This window comes from Pelodiscus sinensis, chromosome 3 (assembly GCF_049634645.1).
Source record: "Pelodiscus sinensis isolate JC-2024 chromosome 3, ASM4963464v1, whole genome shotgun sequence".
NCBI classification, from domain to species: Eukaryota; Metazoa; Chordata; order Testudines; family Trionychidae; genus Pelodiscus; species Pelodiscus sinensis.
The window spans coordinates 122,478,366-122,499,680 of NC_134713.1; the positions used below are offsets into that span (position 1 = coordinate 122,478,366).

The 21,315-nt window shown below is 41.4% G+C and overlaps 2 protein-coding genes across 8 annotated transcripts in view; one reads left to right on the plus strand and one right to left on the minus strand.

Moving 5' to 3' along the window:
* Positions 1–615: 615 nt before the first annotated feature.
* Positions 616–16,135, minus strand: ARV1 (ARV1 fatty acid homeostasis modulator). The gene is made up of 5 exons (XM_025184085.2): positions 15,991–16,135; positions 12,249–12,368; positions 10,413–10,566; positions 8,398–8,622; positions 616–7,416 (listed from the first exon to the last, which is right to left on the minus strand). Exons 1-5 carry the CDS (start codon positions 16,087–16,089, stop codon positions 7,310–7,312), a joined length of 705 nt encoding a protein of 234 aa, XP_025039870.2. The 5' UTR covers positions 16,090–16,135; the 3' UTR covers positions 616–7,309.
* Positions 16,136–16,233: 98 nt separating this feature from the next.
* Positions 16,234–21,315, plus strand: part of TTC13 (tetratricopeptide repeat domain 13) — a 68,607-nt gene continuing 63,525 nt past the window's right edge. For 3 of the 7 annotated variants that reach the window (XR_012902779.1, XR_012902778.1, XR_012902782.1), the window contains exon 1: positions 16,235–16,596. Coding sequence is in view for 2 of the 7 variants with exons in the window: in XM_075924708.1 (XP_075780823.1) it covers positions 16,371–16,596 (226 nt within the window). In the remaining 5 variants the exon portion in view is untranslated. Of the gene's footprint in view, positions 16,597–21,315 lie in introns of all 7 variants that reach the window. The other 4 variants (XR_012902781.1, XR_012902780.1, XM_075924708.1 and 1 more) reach the window with 3 other exon arrangements.

Genomic DNA, 21,315 nt, shown 5'->3' on the forward strand with positions numbered 1-21,315 from the left:
CAACTATGTTTATTGCCCTAAAACAAAGGGATTTCTACTAATGGGTCACCCCCATCAACCTTTTCTTCTATTTTAAAATTATTTAAAAAAAATCTCACTAGCTCTTATGGTTGCAGTGATCCCTTTTTTTAGCTTTACCATGTGTATCCCAACACAGGGGTGCCTTCCTTAATCTGCAGACTGTCTGACATAAGAGGTAATAGCTGCCTTCGTCAAGTACATATGGACTCTGAAATTCTGCAGGCACGGAATTTGACATTTCTTCATTGTATTCACAGATTGCAGTGGTAGCTGGCAAAGGATTATGGGGCATGCATATGCTTAATAAAAGGGAGCACTGACCAATTTGTAGACCCACACCTCTATCTTCATACCAAATACTTCACACTAAAGCTTATGTATTTATAAACTCAGCTGATGGCTTAATTAAATGCCATATTTAGTGTCACTACACATATCCAAAGCTGCTATGACTAATAACTGGGGAAAATGATTGGGAGCCTGATCTGAATAGGTGCTGGGATCTGTTGCTGCCAGTCAAGTCAAAACCCCTCTCTAAGAAAGCAGGCAACTGACAAATTAATGATTTTGGTCCAGGTGTTCAGAAACAGTGTTTAGGAGAGCCAGTATTTCTTAATACAACTGAATGCAATTATAGCTGTGACATCTGCTTACCTTTTATTATTTTCCATGCTGAGTGGGAAGGCTCCATACATGAAGGTTACGTCGACACTGCAGGCTTCTTGCGGAATAACTGTTTTGTGCAAGAGCACCTCCACACTACCATGTGCTTTTGCGCAAGAAAAGCGCTTTTGTGCAAGAGCGTCCATGACAGTGTAGACGCTCTCTTGCGCAAGAAAGCTCTGATGGCCATTTTAGCCATAGGGGTTTCTTGCGCAAGAAACCCCTGTTGCCTGTCCACACTGCCTTCTTGCTCAAGAGCTCTTGTGCAAGAGGGCTAATTCCTTGTGGGGAGAAGAATAACTCTTGTGCAAGAAGCCCTCTGTTCTGACGCTTTCCTGGAAATTTACTTGCACAAGAATGCGCGTGCAGTGTAGACGCTCTGTAAGTTTTTGTGCAAGAAGCCTGCAGGGTAGACGTAGCCAAAGACTTCCTGTTGTGCTGTGCTCTGACAGAATGCACTGGAGAAAAAAAGTCTTTGAAGCTTTTTACAAATCAGCTCCTGCAGCTGAGTTGGATTGGTGTCACTGTGTAGGTATTTGCAATGAGAGGAAAGCCTGGGCAACACCCATTTCTGTACAGTTTAAATTGGCACAGTCTCTTGTGTAGATGTAGTTATACCAGTATAAAGATACCTTATACCTATAGCTTATTTGCCTTTCTGTGTAGTTCTAGCTATACTGTAATGAGCATCTTTTTATTGATGTAACTGCGTCCCCACTGGATAGCCAGGGCCAACCCATTTTTCACTCAGGCCAACCCTGGCCAAGTGCAGAGACTAAACCCCACTTAGCTTGGCGGTCCAGCCGGGGCACTTTGGTGCCCCATCACGGTGGCCGGGAGCAGGGCTGGAATGCAGAGGCTTACTGCCTCCACCCTTGCCACCCATGCACAGAGAGGGCCTATTCAAGTGGGCCCTTAGAACTATGCCACTGCTATGGGGAAGGGGTTATACATTTTGGCTGCGTCTAGACTGGCATGATTTTGCGGAAATACTTAACGGAAAAGTTCTTCCCTTAAAAGTATTTCCGCAAAAGCGCGTCTAAATTGGCAAGTGCCTTTGCGCAAAAGATTTGCTTATGCGCAAAAGCATCCGTGGCCAGTCTAGACGCGATTTTGCACAAGAAAGCCTCGATCGCCATTTTAGCCATCGGGGCTTTTTTGCGCAAAACAGTTCTTCCCTGTCTACACTGGCCCTCTTAAGCAAGTATTCTTGCGCAAAAGGACTTTTTCCCCCCCGAGCGGGACCGTGAAAGTATTTGTGCAAGAAGCACTGATTTTGTACATTACAAAGTCAGTGCTCTTGTGCAAATTCAAGCAGCCAGTGTAGGCCGCTTTTGTGCAAAATCTTGCCAGTCTAGACGCACCCTTTTTGTTTGTAGATGTGCCTGAAAAGAGAGGCTGTTCAACTAGGATTATACCCCAAGCTATTTGTGCCCATTGTTTAATACAAGAGGAAGCTTTCAATGAAAAGAGGATGCCGGTGGAAACAAGAGGTACTTGACAAGGCTGTTAAAGATGTGAACTTTAATAGACTCAACCCTTTTCACTATTTTATATGAAGAACTGGCAGCTCCTTTGCCACAATGAGGTTTGTTGATTTTCACATGATAATTTTTAAACTCTTTCTTGAGAGCCAAGATAAGGGTTGCTGAATACTTCATAGATCAGCAATAGTTTACCATTGACTGCTTCTCTTGAAGGGCAGAAAGTGACAAGTTACAATCCCGAGGCTGAAAACCCATCTGCCCTTCTTACATTGTTAAGTGGAAGGGAGGTCCCCACAAAGGGCTGAGAACCATTGTCCTATAAAATGTTATAGTCACTTCTCACACTGTCTATTCTGCACATCCCAGAGGCATTTTTCCTAACATAGGTATAATGTTGGTATTGTGTCCTTGCTATTTTCAATCCCTTCTGTACCTCATTCAACATTAGTATAACTTTCCACTCGATAGTTTTGTTCATTTTATTTTAACTTAAGAGTTTATACTGCTATTTGTATTATTTGAGCATATTGCTGATTTAAAAAAGTAACAAAAGCCCTAATAGACTTCATGGAGTCACTCTTTTTCTCCTTTTTAAGGAGATAGAAAGCTCTGCTATACATTTTTTTGTTTGTTTTTTGGGATGTGGTGGGAGCCAGGCTTGCTTTGACAGGGGAATGGGTGATATTGTGACTGTTTTTCTGATGATATAGAAAAGCTTTAGCAAAGCAAGACGACTGTGCAGTTTCCTAAAGGTTGGTCAGACTCTGGATTACTCTGCTGTGGAAGTTCATTCCACCTCTGATCACTTCAGCTGAGAATATTTTGCCATCAGTCTAAACTTACATGATTCTGAACTTTGTGAGTAGTACAGTACATTCACAGCAGAGTACAGCAGACCTGGCAATTCATAGAGAAAAATGCTCTAATATACCTGGACTTGATTCATAGGCTTGATGCACTTATGGCAGCCTAATTTGAGGAGGAGGCAGCTGGCTAAGATATATGAAAAGCACACATGGAAACAGCCATATGAAAGTGATAGCCCTAGTGGTCTAGAACTAAAGTGGAATACTAACTCTGGGAAAAGTGCTAAAGGTGACAGTATAGATTAGCATTTCTTTCTGAATTAATTGTTCCTCAGAAGGCTGTTCCTGTAATGTTATTGGAACCACTGATAGGGAAAATAAAATTTGATACCAACCTTTTCAAAAAAATACTTATGGACACAATCACTTAATTATTAAACTTCAAGTCTCATACTAGTAACAAAATAGGAGCACGCAATTCTCTTTAAGACCTATTAACTTTCACCCAGCGTTTCCCAAACTAATTTCACTCTTATTTGGTACAGGGCTCCTGGGATAACATCTAGTACCCTCACATTAAGAAAAGCAGAGCTTGCTGTCAGCATTGTGAAGAGGTTTCAGATACCTTGGCTATGAAATTGTATGTTAGGAAGAGTCAAAGTCAGTACTTCACTTAACATTACTAAGAAGGATTCTTTAAACATGCCATCTTAATTCATTTCAGCTTCTCAGGTTCTTGACTTTTCAGTTGCAATTATCAGAGTACTTACTGATGTCCAACAAGCAGCTAGTAGGAAAAAAAAACCCAACAACATATCCTTTTCATCTTCAGACTGACATTAACTATTTACTCCTCTCGTTACTCCTATAAGGCAGATATTGTTACCCTCATTTTACAGACAGAGAGACAGCAATAAATGACTTTGCCAAGGCTACAGAAGACATCTCTCTCAGAAATAGGAAGAGAATTCAGAAAGTCTTGTTTCCCATTCCTTTGCTCAATTAAACTATAGCAAGAGGGGCCTGGTTTACGTACAACGATCTTACTATATAAAAATGGATTCAAAGTTCTAGCACTGGCCTGATAAAGTTTCTATAGGTTATCCACATTTAGGAATTTCAGCTAAATCTTACCCAGAAAAACAAAACAAACACCTTATTTTTTCATGAATAATAATTAAGCCTTTATTGAGACTATCACCAGTCATAGTACCTCTTTTCCCAAACTTGCCCCCTTTTTTAGAATGTAAGCTGATACACCATGTTTTTGAAGCATGAAAGAAAAACAAAAGTCATGTTAGCGACCTTCTTGCAAAACCTTCATTATCGTGTCTGGGGCATGCTCCTATTTCCAATTAACTCAATGACAAAACTCCTATTGATCTCCATGGCAAAGGAGCAGCCTCACATAGCTAGCATCTGTAGTTTCACTGAACATAATGGGACTACTTGTGGTAAGCAGAATTTGCATTATCTTGTCTTGTAGTTATATTAAACTGATGCCCATTGCTTTAAACAGTTCTATTTGGTGACTCTATATCATTATGTGCCTTTACTATTCAATTAGTTACAAAACTACATCGTGTACTCTGAGCATTATTACTAAGGATGTTAAGAGGCAGGTAATTAGGTAATCGTGTAGACAATGTAAGTTGTATTGACTACATGATTAGTCGATAAGAGAAGGCACTGCCCTTGCTGTAGCTCTGCAGTTTAAATGTAGTAAGAGCCGGGTACGCAGCAGCAGTTCTGTTTGTGGGGAGTCCCAACTCCCTAATGGGCCCTCGGAGCAGCCACCCTTGCACCTAATAGAGACAGCAGCACCGGGGGTGGGGACGGACGGACCATGGAGACTGAGCTGGGAGGAGGAGTGGGAGAAACCACTTTTAAGCTTCTGCTCTCCTCCCCACCTTGCTGCCTCTGATATAGAGGCAGCAAGTGGGGGGGGGGGGGAGGGATGTGAGTAGTCAACTAATCATTTACTCTTTTACATCCTTAATTATCACCACTTATTTTTAACTTCTAAAAGGCAGAAAAAATTTAAAAAATATGAATTTGTGAAGGTTTAATATAAAAGCAAAGTGTTAAGTAGAAATTAACTGCAGTAGCCCAATAGCATCTGATTACACTTTCCTTTTGGACAGTTTTGAAAACAAAATGAAGTCCCCTTCATTTTGGGCTCCAGGTGGCACTGTAGTCAAGTGACTAGCATTGCTTAGTTGGGAAAGTAAGAGATGGAGTACACCAAAACATGTGGCTTTCTTGAGGGACTATTGGTTTCCTTTTTGAAAATCAGAAGGGAAATTTTTTTCCATTATGATTAGTTATTTTATTCCCTATTCCAACTAGTCTATTAAGATTATGCTAATGAATTATAGTATATATGTTTTTAGGTTGGCTAGTGGTCTGGCGGAACAGATTTAAAAATGTTATTAAAGCACATGTTAAAAAATATATAATCCACGTTAAGAAGAAAGTGTACATCTGGGTATAGTATTTAGGTTATCCACACACACTATTTTAAAAGTCATAAGATACATATAGTACATAGTCAGCAATAGCCCTAATTCAGGTGAATAAATTTCATGACTAGTCAATAAGAAAGGAAAGGAAAGCCTAGATGACCTCCTTGTATAAGTCTGCTAATGCAGGACATCTTCATTACAATACATTCTCAAGTGATAGGGCTATCAGCATCATTCTCAAAGGAGACTTCGACAGTTTACCAGATCTAGTTCTTAATGTTAAATGTTTTTGCCATCTCTTTATACCACCTTGGTTCATCAAAATAATACCATTTTTCTTAAGGTTTCTCCTTTTAATATTTAGAGATGATATCCATATACACAATCATGTAATTATTCTGTGCCCACATTCAGAGCTTAATCATTCCTCATAAGGTAAAACTCCTTCAGATTCCCTCATCCCTTTATTTTTATTGCTCCTCTACTCTGTCCCACAAAGCTTACAGATGTCATCCTAGCACAGAGGTGCTTGGAATGGTGTCTAGTATATAAGGTGTAATCTTATCAGTGTTTATGTTGAAATTTAACACCTTGTTTCATGAAATGTTTGTAGAGATAACTAAAGCTCATGTTGGTTGCTTCTTCTAACCTCTCAATACAATTTTTAAAAGTCTGCTGTTGAAAAGAAATCATAACATTATTGTTTTCCTTGTATTTTCTCCTACCAAATATCTGAGTCTTAGATATATTTGGTCTATTTTATTTATTTTATGCCTATAGGCTATAATATACCATCAGTTTTTAAGCAAGACCCCATGAGCTTTAAGGATACACATTTTATGGCCCAATGTTCTTAAGCTCTCTCAGTCTCTTCATGTAACACTCCCACTGAATTAATCCTAGGTATGAAAAATGTCAGGTAGATTGTGACAGTTTCTTCACCATATAAAAAAAACTGTAATACATAACTCATCACAAGGGATTTCATTACAAAGAGTAAAGAGGTAAAAGAAAAAGGAAGTCCCTTAAACTAGCCTACCTTATCTCTGATGTTTCTGCATTGTAAACTGTTTTCTTAAAGCACAGGCCAGATTTCAGATGGTATAATAAACTGTCAGATTTATACCAAGTAAGAATCTCACCTATATTATGTGTTAAAACCACTTCAAATCAATTTTATCACGAAATCAATTGTTATTGTCCCTTTGAACCTCATCTAACACTGAAGTTCGAAATTTTAACTTAAGCCTAAACGGATTTTAAATGAAATAATCATCCTTTCTAAACAATTTTTTTTTTAAAGAAAAACATTTAGGGTTTTGAAACACACCTTTCAACACTGTCACAAATATTCAATTTTGTAAGATTAAAATACATAAAGCTCCATTATTGTTTTGGCTTGTTCCACAAACATTTAAGAATGAAGCTTAATCTATCCATTGTAATTTTGCAGTATCACATAACAGTTAATTCTGGCTGTCCTTTGTTCCCTATCAATTAATGCCCCCTTTAGAAAGTAGCCCTTTTGTCTTCCCCTTTCACTTCTCTCTCACTCCTTTTCCTTCTTAAGGAAAACAACTGATCCCGTTCCTTCTGAAAAAAACCCAAAAGAGTGCTGGTAGCGCTAAAATGTTTGAGCATCCATTTTCCTATTACAGCTCAGTTATGAAAGCTATAAGAATAGTGACACTCATATATTTGGTGGAAAAGTAAACAAGTTCAAACCGAAGCGTTCTAGTATGACATACAGGAGCTAGACTATTGAAGTTTCTTGTTTTAAACCATAGAACTGTTTCCAGACAATCAATATTTTCTTTAGATATGCAAAGTAATCCAAGATTTGGCAAATGGACACTGGTCTGCCTTTTCAAACATTCCATCCTACTCTCTGGATTAAGTAGACTATGCCATTTTCCAAAATTAATCCACTGAAGATGGCCAATAAAGTGAACATTTGGCTTGCATTCAAGGTAACTGCAAAAGAAAACAGAATAATATGCTCAATAATTGTATTAGCGTGGGAATATCTAGTGTAGGACAAAATTAAGGACGTGACTGGGTAATGGTTAAATGTTATCTAGGAAGAGCCCTCTATTCCCCCCGCTATGGGCAGAGGGCTGCTTCAGCCCCATGGGGCTACTGGCTCACAGCCTGCATAAGCTGGGATTTGGCAGCCCTCTCCCCTGACCCACTGCCGCTTCCAACCCTGAATAAAACTGCCAATGCTCATCCCTCATGGGCTGGGAGCTAGCAGCCTAGCGTGGAGTCAGAAGTAGCCAGGATGGAGCAGCCCCAGCCTGCAGCGTCACAGACACTCCAGCCCAACGGGTTCAAATGGCCTTCCCTGTCTGGCCCCATTTATTTAATCAGTTAACCAGTTAACTAATTAATGAATGTTTAACCGGTTAACTAATTAAATGGGATTTTACATCCCTAGTCAAAATCTCTCTGGTCAATGGAAAGCTTGAGTGAGGCTTTAGTTCAATATGTATATTAAAGCAGGTCACACAGAAAAGATCCACTTTAAGATTCTATATGCAGCTGGGAAGAAAATGCCCCCTTAAAAGCTAACCTAATTTTCAGTATAAATTATGAAAATCAAACTAAATATACATGCATATATGTTACACAAATAATGAATTCTACTTTCTATGTCCTAGTGACCTATATTGAGTTGTCTCAATTTGAAACCAATTTGTACCTACAGAGATAATTATCCTGAGATAAGTTTAAGTTTTACACACACATTTTCTGCTTCATTCGCTTTTGATGAAAGATCCAGTGTCAAAATTTCAGGCTAAAAACAATTTCAACAACATTTAAAAAATGAATGAGATTGATTTTTTAAATAATTAAAAATGTAAGCAGAACAAAGTGTAGCAGCTACTTGCAACAGCAAGAGCATCTCTTAAACTTAAGAGACATTATACTAATAAAACAGAAGCAGAAAAGTACCTCTAATTGCTTGAGAGTTTGATGTCAGGACAAATACTTTTATGAGTTTGAGGCACAAAGGCGTATAGTCATGTTCCCAAATAACAGCTGGAATTAGTAGAAGCTTTCCATAGCTGGACAACAGGAGTGCTTTCAGAAGAAAGATGAAGTCTGACTTTGTTTTCAAGCTCTCAGGTCTTGCTAGCCAAAGGGCAATAAAAATGCCAACCAAAAATGCAGTTTGTTCTGAGTAGAAAATGAGAGGAAAAACACCATGACACAACAAATAAAAAAGTTTCTTAATTAATCTTGGTGAAATGGCAAGTACCAAATACAATTGAGCTTCTAGTTAAAAAACAAAACAAAACTATAATCAGCCATGAATAAAATGTCCTTTTTTTGCCCCCAGTCTCACCCACATCTTTATTAACCTAGTCAAGCTTAGCTAATTCTACCAGTAACCCAAACCTGTCTGATCTCATTCAAAAGGATTCAGTCATTTCTATCTATATGGCTATATGACTGAATACATCACAGGAGAATTGATGTGCAAACTTTCCTCTATTTTTACTTTTCCTTCCTAAATACAGCCTATTTTCAGATTGAGAAGTCTTACAAGGAAGACTCTGTCATCATGTCATGTTGCCAACCCTGAAAAGTTAGCAAGAAGGAATCTTGTGGCTCAGGTATTACTAGGCCTTCCCTACACTAGGAACATTTGGATTAATGCACCGTCAGTGCTGCTCCAGCAACGGTAGTACTGGAAGAAGTGCTAGTGAAGACTGACCTCTGAGGCACCTTAACCTTGCCCTGAGCAGCTTTTTATTAAACAGTGGTAAGATGATAACAAACACTAATCTTCATCTACAGTAGCACTTTTGCTGAGCAGTGCATAGATGATGAACTACAGTTTTTGGTAGCATAACCACAGACCTAGACTGACAGTATTAAGCTTCAAAGTTGAGAGAATTCGTATGTTTTTTATTATATGCGGCTGAATTAGCAATACCACAAGGATATGAATATACTTTAAAAAGTTTAAATTTTTATCCCTCCCCTCTGTTTTTTTACATGCACTTTTAGAAACTTGGAAACAAATCTCTTCCCTATCTACCAGGTTTGTCATTGTTCAATTTGTAAATATTTTTAAAATGTTATTTGTTTAAGGTTCAAAAGTCAACATGTTTTTTCCAGGTTACTGTTTGTTTTCATAAGCATTATTCTAAATATTACCTCAACTCTACAAATAAGCTTTGTAGTGAATCAATATATAAGAAATGTATGATTCCAGTTGTTAGTTGCCGCTGCAGCAAAATAAAAATAGTGTTTGGCTAGTCGCAAAAAATGGATTTAGTTTTTATTTCCTTTCTCAATGGCATATAAAACAAAACTAGAGAGAAACATTTTTCAAAGTTTCCTAACATTTTTAGACTAGGACACATGAGAAAACTGAACTACCAATTAAACAGATTATATTTAGAAGTATATTTTAGACTGATCTTCCTTCAACATGTGGAATAGCAACTGGGATTAAGATGTTATAGTGAGCAACCTAAACTAAAACAAAAAACAAATAGCCAAACAAGTTTATTAAATGAATCAATTCAGTCTTAATATAAAATGCAGCATGCTGCTAATATCCAAGATTTCAGTCTTTGGAATAAGGCATAGCTAACCATTACCATATACCTATGCAGACCTAATATTTTGAAATATTGTCATTTTCTTGCACTTTGACATTTAATGATCACCTTATGCTGCACTGCAATCAGATGATTACCATGAGCAGTGACATTAAAAGAAGGCAGGAAAAAGAATATGAATAAATGAAGTAACGTATGCAGTGCTATTTTCCCCTGAAGGCCCACAGAAATGTTTTAGACTGTTTATATACAGATCTATGTATCTGACAGGTCACTCAGCCATCTCTGGGCTAGTATGACATGCATTCTGTAGTAGCAAATTCTTCAATATATTCATATTTAAGGTTTAATAGTTCTTTTGACAGTGATATGATATAATCATAGTTCTCTCACCTAAAGAAGCAATCCCAAACATTCTATAAAAATCCCATTCTTTGGCATATCTGATTAAGTCATCAGGCTCTGTGTTTTGGCTTGAATCCTGAAGCTGCAGCCACCTGAGATAAGCTTCACAAAGCAAACAAAATATGCAAAGCTTCCCATGAATCTGATATGAAAGAATGTTGACAGCGTCAGGATTAAGTACTTTTAATTCAAGGTCCTCTCTTAGCATCTCTAGGCACACAACTGATATAGCTTTATTACTTAGGCTTAGGAATAGAAACAAATGACTTCACTTCATTTTACTACATTAGCACAATTTTTAATAACAATTAGCTGCTTTAATATATTAGCCCTATTGAGTTTGGACTTGGCAAGTCATATGAGCAGCTCCTGACAGAAAGAAACCATAAAAATCATGGTATGAAAGTATGTTTGGAGGGGGGAGAGAAAGAGACTCAATATATAAGCATAATCAGTGTCACACACAGGATTTTAAGTTTCACCTGAAAAATATGACTAAAAAATGGCACGGGCATGGTTGTGTCCACAATAAATGCATCTCCATAGCTAATGTGCCTGATTTTATGAATAAAGTGAGCCTCCAACTAGGGATGTTAGATATTGGGTAACTGAATAGTTTCTGGGGATAGGGTGGCAGCCAGTGTGCTCTGGCCCCACTTCCAGGAAGCCCTCTGCCATCCTGCGCTGGCTGCCTCTGGGGTGGCAGGTGGGAGTCCGTCTGCAAGGGGAGCAGTTTAAAAACTAGCTCCCCACATAGACCTGCTGCCTACAGCCTCTGATACAGAGGCAGCAGCCCCTGTCTACAGGGGTCCAAGCTCCCCGCAGACAAAGGCTGCTGCTGGGGACCAGCCTCCATCCACGGTGGGCCCAGGCTCACCACCGACTGAAGATGCTCCTTGGGATGTGTAGCAGCCTCTGCCCCTGGGGAGCTTGAGCTTGCTGTGGACTGAGGCTGCTTTGTGCAGGGGGAAGGGGGGGGGGGAGAAAAAGAGCAGTTGGCATCTTGGAGCCGGTGCTGGAGGGAACCAGCTTTTAAGCAGGCTCCTACTGCCCCCTCTTACTGCCTTTGATGCAGAGGCAGCATGAAGGAAAGGGAGAATGCAAATAGTTTACATGATTAACTGATAAGCCTAGGCTTTATCAGTTAATCATATAATTCACTACTCATTGACACCCCTACTTCCAACACGGGCAATAAGAGGACTTAATCAGGGTTCTGACTGTCAACCTATTTTTTTTCTGGCACATATGCAATCCCCAATATAAGTTTCTGCAACTTGAATGTACTTTGCTTAGTTCTTTGGACACACAAGCTACAGTAAGATGCATTTCACTCTTCCATAATTGTATATAGGGTTGCCAGATGGTTTCAACAAAAATATCGGACACACGTGATATTACATCATAATGATATTACATCATAATCTACATCTTATTTAGAAAATACCGATGTTTATATTTTCTCAATTTGTTTCCCAAAGAGAAAGCTCAAATACTAGACTGTCTGGTTCAAAACCAGACACCTGGCAACCCAAATTGTATATGTTGACATGAGCAAACATATTTTCTCAGAAGAGTGAACAGCAGTTACAGTGTTTGGTATTCCACATACTTTGTTTATAGCATTTGACCCTTAATTTAGACCAAGAACAAAATATAGTTAGACTTTCTAGGAATTGTGAAGTGGTAGGAGAGGGAAAATAAACTTTTAGGGAAGCCACTAAATCTCGTTTCCACTATGATTCTTTCCAATTTGTCAGAGTCTCATACATCTTTTGTAAAGCCAAAGGGGGAAGAGAGGGGGGAGAGAAAATAGCAACTTACATTTATCTGTGTATTGAAAAGAATATGCCTATAAGCCTGTGTTTTGCATAAGATGGCGTTAATCAAGATGATAACAGGATCATATTCAATGTACTTGTCCACAGGTCTCTGGCAGGATTTCTGAAATTAATAAAGTAACAAGTAGTATGAACAAGCATGAATTTATTTAAAAATCTGCTGTTCTTACTCAGGATGTGAGTGGTTAACTGGTAAGGCTCATCCTTAATGGTGATCTATATACAACATTAAATTACACCTGGATGTGCTTCATTGTATTTTGTGCCATTTTAGATAGAGGCAATTGAATGCCTTCAAATATCAAGGAATACACCAGCATTCTGCTAAGGCTTATTATTTGAGTATGGCTGATTCCTATTTTCATTTTCTAAAAATCTTTTCTTGCAATAATTTCTGTTATGTACTGATAGTTCTGAAGAGAAAACTAGGAGACAATGTTGAGGGAAAAGAACCCATTTCCTTGCTGTGCAGCCCTTTAACAATAGCAGTGCTTTTTTTGTGACGGTACGTCCTGGGAGGGTGTACCACCACCTATTTTCCCAGCATACTTTAATTGAATGGGATTCCCCTCTGAAATATCAGCACCTATTTAACATTTTCCCTATGGAAGCCCACATGGGACATGCAGCTCTTAAAGGGGCCACAATCACATTTCAGCCCCCAGCACAAGGTTTTTTTTTGGGGGGGGGGGGAGAGAGGGGAGGCTCAACAAGTTTTCGGTTTTTTTCTCAATAACTTTGAGCCTGGAAAAAAAAAAAAAAGCACTGCATAATAGTAAGTGACCAAACATTTCAACTTGCTTTATGTTATAAAAAGAATATATTTGGATTACTGAAGAGTCTCCCAATTGAGTTTTCACAGAAAGAGCGAAAGAGTGTTTCAATGGATGGAGGGACACAAACTGCTGCTGGGGGCAGCATGGCATTGAAGGATCTGACACTTTTTTCCATTAAACCCTTCCCTCTTTCCACAGCAGATACTGCTTTTCATCCTCCCTCCTTCACCTTCTTAATCTCCATTCACATTTTTTATCATACCACGTGTGATACCTGTGAGACTATGGAAATATGGGAACTTTAAAGACTTTTATTGATGCGTAGCAGACACTATGGGCACAGATGATATTCAGGCTGCTGCATCAAAAAGCAGCGTATAATAATCACGTAGCTTCTATTTTTAAAAAAATTATCATTTTTTCATCAGATTGTGAAATGCTTTGAGAATTAATGCACTACCTTTGTGCTTCTGGCTGGCTTCTTGAAGAATCTGGAAACACTAGAGGCAGGGCAGATATAAAATACAAATGCCCATTGCAGACGAGGCAGACAGAGAGTTCTCTGAAACTTTGCCCCATAGAGTAGGATTGTTAAAATGTGTTTATTTAGATAAACGTGTAACTGCTGAAAATGCCAGTGTTTACACATCAAGGGGAGGGAGAGAGGGCAGACAGCTCCACAGGAACTGGTTCACATGGGTATGTGGCTTAAAAGACGGCTCCCCCATGTATAGGTATCGGACAACTGCAGCTCTCATTGGCCACAGATCACCATTAGCAGACAATGGGAGCAGCGGGAAGCAGTGTTTCAGTCCATGCCGCAGTCCATAGCTATTTGTGGCCAGCGACAACTGGTGCAGATAAACATAGCAGCGGTGGCCCACCAGGTACTAAACCCGATAGGCTGCTTCTTTACTGCCCACCCCTGGTCTGGTGGAAGAGGTGCACAAATTCCTGCCTTGTAAACAGTGATGGCTAGAGGTTTGAGACCTGGGAGGAGTTGGAGGTGGGAATGTGCTCCAGCAGGCCATGAAGGTGTCAGAGATGCAGTTACCCTGGCACTTTGACACTAGGAACAGAAGTGGTTTTCATACTATGGGTTGCGACCCAGTACTGGGTTGTGGAATGTCAGGTACTGGCTCTCATTGCTGCAGGGCACCTACAGATTGTGCTGTACCCCACAAGCAGCTGGCCATAGGCCCAGCTCCTGTGGGTGGGAATGGGGGAAGAGCACATGACAGAGTTAAAAGTAATGGATTAAAAATTACTTAAGTAATGAGCAATTTAATAGGCCTGAAATTAAAGTCAGAGAAGTGAAAGAAAGAATACAATTAATTGAAGAATATAATGACTATTTAATAGTGTGAGAAATCTGCCATGGAACAGATTACAGCTCTAATTAAAGACAAAAAACAGGACTATGTAGCACTTTAAAGACTAACAAGATAGTTTATTAGGTGATGAGCTTTTGTGGGCCAGACCCACTTCCTCAGATCAAATAGTGGAAGAAAACTGTCACAACCATATATACCAAAGGATACAATTAAAAAAATGAACACATATGAAAAGGACAAATCAAGTTTCAGAACAGAAAGGAGATGGGGGGGGGGGGAGGTAAATGTCTGTGAGCTAATGATATTAGAGGTAATAATTGGGGAAGCTATCTTTGTAATGGGTAACGTAATTAGCAAAGCATGAATGACAGTTCAGAGGCTTCTCTTTGAAGTCTTGTGTTAAAACCAGCTGCCTGCACAGACTGGCTCCCACCTGCTGCCCTGCCCTGCCGCCTCTGATTCAGTGGCAGCAGCCCTGAGGACAGGGGCTGCACCAGCATTCCGCAGAGTAGCCTCTGTCTGCTGCGAGCCTGGGCCCTGATACAGAAGAGAGGAGTCGACACTATTAACCAATAAGCCCAGGGTTATCAATTAATTGTGTGTTTGACTACACAACAGACATCTCTACCCAGAGGCCAGAAGTATCCTTATGCATTGTAAATCAGTTTGATGCAAAAGATAGTATGGACAAAGCAGCAATGATTCTGTTTATGCCACAAGAGTGTATATATCTCTGGGGCCTGATAAACCTAGGGCTGGACCAGCTCACAGGAGACGTCTACCTCACAGGAGGTCTGCCGTTGCCAAAACTAATCCTCCATCCCCCACCAAACAGATTCAAAATGGATACTTGAAAATGATAAAGATCACATTCTCAGCAGGGATGTAAAATCCTGTGTTGTAACTGAAATCAATATATTTGAAAATGTAGAAAAACAGTTAAATATTTAACACATTTCCATTGATAAACCATTTAACAGTATGATTCAAACTGTGATTAATTGTGATACATTTTTAATCACAATTTTTCGAATGATGGAAATGAATTGACGGCCCTAATTCATACAATACACTAGCATAATACATATTAAAACGATCTTTGCAATGATGTATCTTAATAATGGTTTACATAGTTTGTAGCACAGATCCATTACTAACATGTTTTGCTACGGTCAAACCAAAGGTGGTGGTAAATCAGTTTCATTGCAATATTCCTTGTTAAGACCAGCAGAAATCTCCATTATAAAAGCCTTATTTTTGCCCTGGGAGAGCTACTGAACTGTGCACATTTCTAATGAATCTGCCGAGATTTTGTGCAACCTTTCCGCTGTTCGACCACTGATTAATTGCTCTAGCGGGAGAACAAGAGGATGGGCATGTCAGCGCTCTCCATTACAGTACAACAGTTTCTCTCTCTACCTGCACAAAGCAGGTGCTGACTGTGGCAGCGCTTTTACACCAGAAACGCTCAAGCAACAAAGCGGAAGTGACGGAACACAGATCGCACATTTGTCCAAAATGTTTGCTCAGCTCCGTGTGTTGCAGAAAGCAAAGGGGCCGGCGGGGAACCGCTGCTCCGACCCTCCCTCCCCCCACACCGGCCCGGCCCACTCACGCAGATGGCGATGCGCAGCACCCCGCGCTGATAGTCCCTGTAAAGCTCAGGCGCCTCCCGGTTGCACTCGACGCACCGAAAGCCGTTGGGCTGCTCCATCCCTGCGGAGCGGCCGTTACCAAGCGCACCTCCTGCCCCCCCTTCAAATTACCTCGCCGCCCGGTTGTTGTTCCGGGCAAGAAGAGGCGCCGCGCGGTGCATCCTGGGCGTCGTAGTTTCCCGACAGGTGCTTGCTTCAGGGGCGCTGTGGCTGGAAACTACAAGTCCCAGGAGGAGGCGAAGCTGCGGCCTCGCCCACCTGCCGCTTTGGCGGGAGGGGCAGGGAGAGGGGGCGCGGCAGAAAGGAGCCACCTTGGCCAAGCCGGGGGACAGGCGCACGCATGCGCGCTGAGAACATGGCATCTGCCGCCGGGACCTGCCGTCGTTGTTGGGGAGCCTTTGCGCCGGGTCTGCTCGCGCTGCTGCTGGCGGCGGCCCGGGCGGCGCTGGCCCTGACGGAGCAGTACTCGGCCCTGTCGCTGCTCAAGCAGGAGCTGCGCCGGCAGGGCCAAGCCGGGGGCTGCCCCCAGGCGCCGGACTGGGGGGAACCGTACTCGGCCGAGTGCGGTGAGTCCGAGCGGCCAGCGCCACGTCCTGCCTCGCTGCCTGCTGGGGGAGCCGCCGGGGCCGGGGACGCCCAAGGGGGGGGATGGGCGGGGCTCCCGGGGCCCCTGCGTGTGCGGGCGGCGTGTCACGGGGCGGGAGTGCACGTGTGGGGGCGGGGGCGCGGCTTGTCACCGCGCGTGGGGGGGGGGGGGGAGGTGAGCGCGCGCGGCGGTCCCCTCCCGCCCCCTTGGTGCATGGCTGTGGCCGAGGGGCTGCAGGCACGCGCGCTCTGCGGTCCGCTCCGAAGTCCTTTCTCCCCGCGCCGTCGTGGGGCCCATCGCTCATTACCCTAAGCGCAGCGGGTCCTCCCCCCGCCCGCTGCTTCGCTTGGCTGGCGTTGGCCTCCCTGCCCTCCACCTGTCTGAGCGGCGCCAGGAGCCTGCCCAGCCTCTGAGATGAGAGCTGAATGATAAATACCTACATGACTCCAGATTTAAAAAAACCTCAAGATCGTCTCATCTGGGGAAGTGGCGTTTGCCCTTGAAAGCTCATGATACTGTAGTATGTATTTGTTAGTCTCTAGGGTGCCACAGGACTACTGGTTGTTTTTAAAGTTACAGACTAACAAGGCTATCTCTCGGAGAGAAATACCTTGATTAGGTAACTCATCTGAAGGCAATGAGATGATATGGACTTCTCTCCTACTTTGCCTGTTCCTTGGAGAAGGAAGGGGTGTGGATGATAGAGACACTTCTAGTGACAGTCAAAATCTTTTCTGTGTTTTGTGCGGTTGGAACGACCTTGGAGGTGACTGATAGTAAAACAGGACAAACAAACCACAGATCTCCTGTCATAGGGACATTGATCAATTTCACATACCAGAGAGAACTTTGGCTCAGGTCCTTCTCACTGCTTTGCATGGGCAAACCTCCTGAGGCTTAGCTTAGGCATGAGTCTATGGACATGAAGGAGTTTGTAGACTCTGCCCTTTGATTTTAAGAAATACTGGTGATACAGCTCTGGTTCTTGGATAACTGAGGTTCAGCTAATCAATGTAACTTTGTTACAGCAACTTTTCTATAAACGTCTTCCCAACACTTTAGAGTTGTGCAGTACACGAAAAATAATGTGGCGGTACAGAATCATGACTTTAGCTGTTGCAATAAACTAAAAAAAGAACAAAAAGATTTCAGTTTAAAAGGCCAAAAGAAAGCATGAGTTTTCTTGACTGATGTTGTTGTTTCTAATCCAAAATGAATTAAACGAGAGCTGGCAGATATGCAAAGTGCAAACACAGAGCTCTGTACAAGCCTAAATTATGTATTTGGTGGTATGGAAACTTTCCAATTCCTTATTTGTGAGTACATTGAACTGGATCGAGGTTTTTTTTTTTTTTTTTTTTTTTTTTTTAAAGTTGTCTTGCTGGTAACATAAATAATTGTTTGGTTTTGTTTGTTTAATTTAGACCCTAAACTTACAAAGGTTTAAGGTTGTGCATAAGTTTAGTCCCACTGATGGCTTCTCATCTGAGTAAAGTTCTGTATTTGCTTACTGTACATCACTTATAAACAACACATTGAACAAAATCAAATGAATATATAAATATGAAAAATAGAAAAAACAAAATCCAATGTAATAAACTGCCAGATGTATTTATGTTACTCTAGCTTGTTAATGCCATAGTTTCCAGTTTTTATATTTTGTGAAGTGTGTACTGGTATATTTTGCTAACACTGTTTAAGGAAACTTAAAAATAAGTTTTGCAAAGACTTGAGTTGTGTGTGTGTGTGAGAGAGAGAGAGAATTATATATGTGTCTGCTTTTAAAACTGCTGCCCTTTGAAATTAACTGACAATTTCTTCCCCCCCTTTTTTTCCTTCTTTTTCCTTCCCCCCACCTCTTCTTTGTGCTGTTTATTTGAAAACTTCGACCCCTTAAACTCCATTCATCTGAAGAAGTGAGTTGTGCCCACGAAAACTCATGATACCATCTACATTTTTTTGTTAGTCTCTGAGGTGCTGCCAGACTATTTGTTGTTTTTTTTAAATTTTGCCCTTTTAAATTGTTTATGTAAAGCATGCATCTTATAGCAAATGGAAATGATTAGTTGTTTGTAATACCACCCAAGAGCCTTAGTCATTCCCAGTGTGCTAGGTGCTGTAAAAACACAGAACACAAAACGGGTCCCTGCTTCAACTAGTATAAAACACAAAATTCTTAATGCTGTTTGTTTGTTCCACATAGCCTCTAGGCTGGTCTGATACTTCTGTATGTTTACAGTTTGCATAATCAAAATATAACATAGCTTATCCATTCCAATAACCTACTGTTTTCTCTCTTTATAATTAAATAGGTTCTTGTATGACTAGCTAAATTTCTCTGATGGAGAAGAATTCTCCAATGGAGAGATGTTTGGAAGATTTAAAATTTTGATGTACTGGCTGGGATACAGCATGTATGAAAGATGCTATGCAAATTAAAACAAGAAAATGGCAGTTCGTGACTAGTTAAACTAATAATGTATGTACACTAACATGAAGTTGAAAGTTTTTTTTCTTATGGCTGTATTAATTATACAGCAACTCCTTATTGATTTAATTATAGAACACTGATATTATGAAAACCAAGAGCACGCTAATTCATTCTGAGCTGTTCACAAATCTTTGAGTTGTGGTTAAACAAACCAGTGGTTAGAAAAACTGTCCTTTTGGCTAAGAGAATCTGGTTGTCTCAAACTTCCATATTGCTGTCATGGTCTGTCAGTTCCTGTCTATAATTGTCAGTCTAGGATGGCTTATTCTCTGGTTGAATTCTCTACTTTGAGTAGGGATGTTAAATTTTGATTAGTCAGTTAATTGAGTAGTTGATGGCATTTCTATTGTCTGCTTGATTAGTTGATTGGGGAGTAGGGAAGGCACTCACTATCCCGGTTGTGCCTCTGCCTTTTAACTGTACTAAGAGCAGTGCCTTTTAACTGTACTCACACAGGCTATGTCTAGACTGCAAGCCTCTTTCGAAAGAGGCTTTTTCGAAAGATACTTTCGAAAAAGCCTCTTTTGAAAGAGCGTCTAGACTGCAAGCAGAACTTTCGAAAAAGCAAGCCGCTTTTTCGAAAGAAAGCAGCGAGTCTGGATGCTCTCTTTCTAAAAAGCCCTGTTGGCATTCAAGAACGCCTTTTTTCGAAAGAGCACTTTTGAAAAAAGGAGTTCTTCCTTGTGAAATGAGATTTACCGCCGTCGAAAGAGAAGCCGCGTTCTTTCGATTTAATTTCGAAAGAACGTGGCTGTAGTCTAGACGCAGGTGAAGTTTTTTTGAAAAAAGGCTACTTTTTTTGGAAAAAACCCTGAGTCTGGACACAGCCACAGACTCCACTTGTGCTGGGTCCTGATTGCTGCACTTTAGCTTGTGAAATGTAGAAAGCCCCACAGGGCTCTTGTTACATTTCAAAGGCAGAGGCACAGTAGTTGGGACCCTGCATGAATGGGGACTGCTTGAGTCCCCACTTGCCCTGAGCTCCCCACTGTGCTCTGCTTTTTGAAATGTAGCAAGAAACCTTTGAGGCTTTTGCTACCTTTGAGCTCTTGCTACGTGTCAAAGGCAGAGGCACAGCAGTCAGGACCCATTGAGAGTGGGGACTACTTCAGTCCCCATTCATGCCATTTCCCTGCTGCACCTCTGCCTCCCCTGTCCTCGCCCCTGTGGAGACGGTGCTTTTAAGCCAGCTCTCCCTTAGCACTGGTTCCTGCTCCCACCTTGCTGTCTCTGATTCGGAGGCAGCGAGGGGGAGAAGCGACTAGTAGCCTATGGTTATCGGGAGTTGACTAGTCGCTTACATCCCTAACTTTGTGATCCATAAAGTTGTCTTCTGCCTAAACTAGGAAACAATTTGATGCAAGTTTGACTGTATTTATTAGCCAATAGCTGTATGGGGACTGAAATCCCTACATGATTACAGTAGTCTTAGAGTTCTGAGAATCTTATAAATTGATCCAGGTTTTTTTTTTATAAAAGTCCTCTCTACCCTGTGATTTGTAGCAGATAGTCCACTCTAATTTTTCTTTTGTTTTTTTTCTTATATCCTTACTCAAATAACTTAATCATTAGTAGTTACTGATATAGTAAATACTTAAGATGTAATTGCACAATACCCCACCCTTGCACCTTTATTCTTTATGCAGTACATGTTGCAAGGATTACCAGATGAAACTTTATAGCAGGGAGTCTCAAAGTGTCAGTTGAGAACCCAAAGGGGTTTGCAACCCTGTTTTAATGGGGGTCACCCAGGATAGCTTACACTTGATGGGTCCTAGGCCAAAGCCAAAGTCTGAGCCCCATTGCACAGGGCCCAAAGTGGAAACCACAAGAGATGATGGGGTTTGGGCTTTGGTCCCTGTGACGTAGTGGGGGTACTTGCTGGGCTGTGGTGACCCCTGCTGTCTGGAGCAAGACCCAGCAGGGAAAACCTCGCTAGGCAGAGGTAATGCCAAACTTGTTGAGCCAGGGGCCAGACACCCCCCATGGAGAGGAACAAAGGAAGGTGGAATGCTGCCCTGGCTGGGGGGCAGGGCTGGAAGTGGGTTAGTTGGTTGGTGGCTGTCTGTGAGGATGGATGAGACAGCCTAGGGAGAGGAGCTGGAGTTTAGGGGCCCAGTCTCCCCCCAACTCAAGGGGGCCTGAGGCACCCTAGCCCAGCTCTGTGACCAGACTACATCTGTGCTGTGCTGTATCCTGGAGAGGCAA

Excerpts from the sequence above, each read along its gene's own strand:
- ARV1 (XM_025184085.2), bottom strand. The coding sequence starts at position 16,089 with ATGGAGCAGCCCAACGGCTTTCGGTGCGTCGAGTGCAACCGGGAGGCG. Across the intron at positions 12,369-15,990 it reads TGCTGCGCATCGCCATCTGC|AAATCCTGCCAGAGACCTGT; the intron begins GTGAGTGGGCCG and ends TATTAATTTCAG. Across the intron at positions 7,417-8,397 it reads AAACTCTCAAGCAATTAGAG|TTACCTTGAATGCAAGCCAA; the intron begins GTACTTTTCTGC and ends TTTCTTTTGCAG.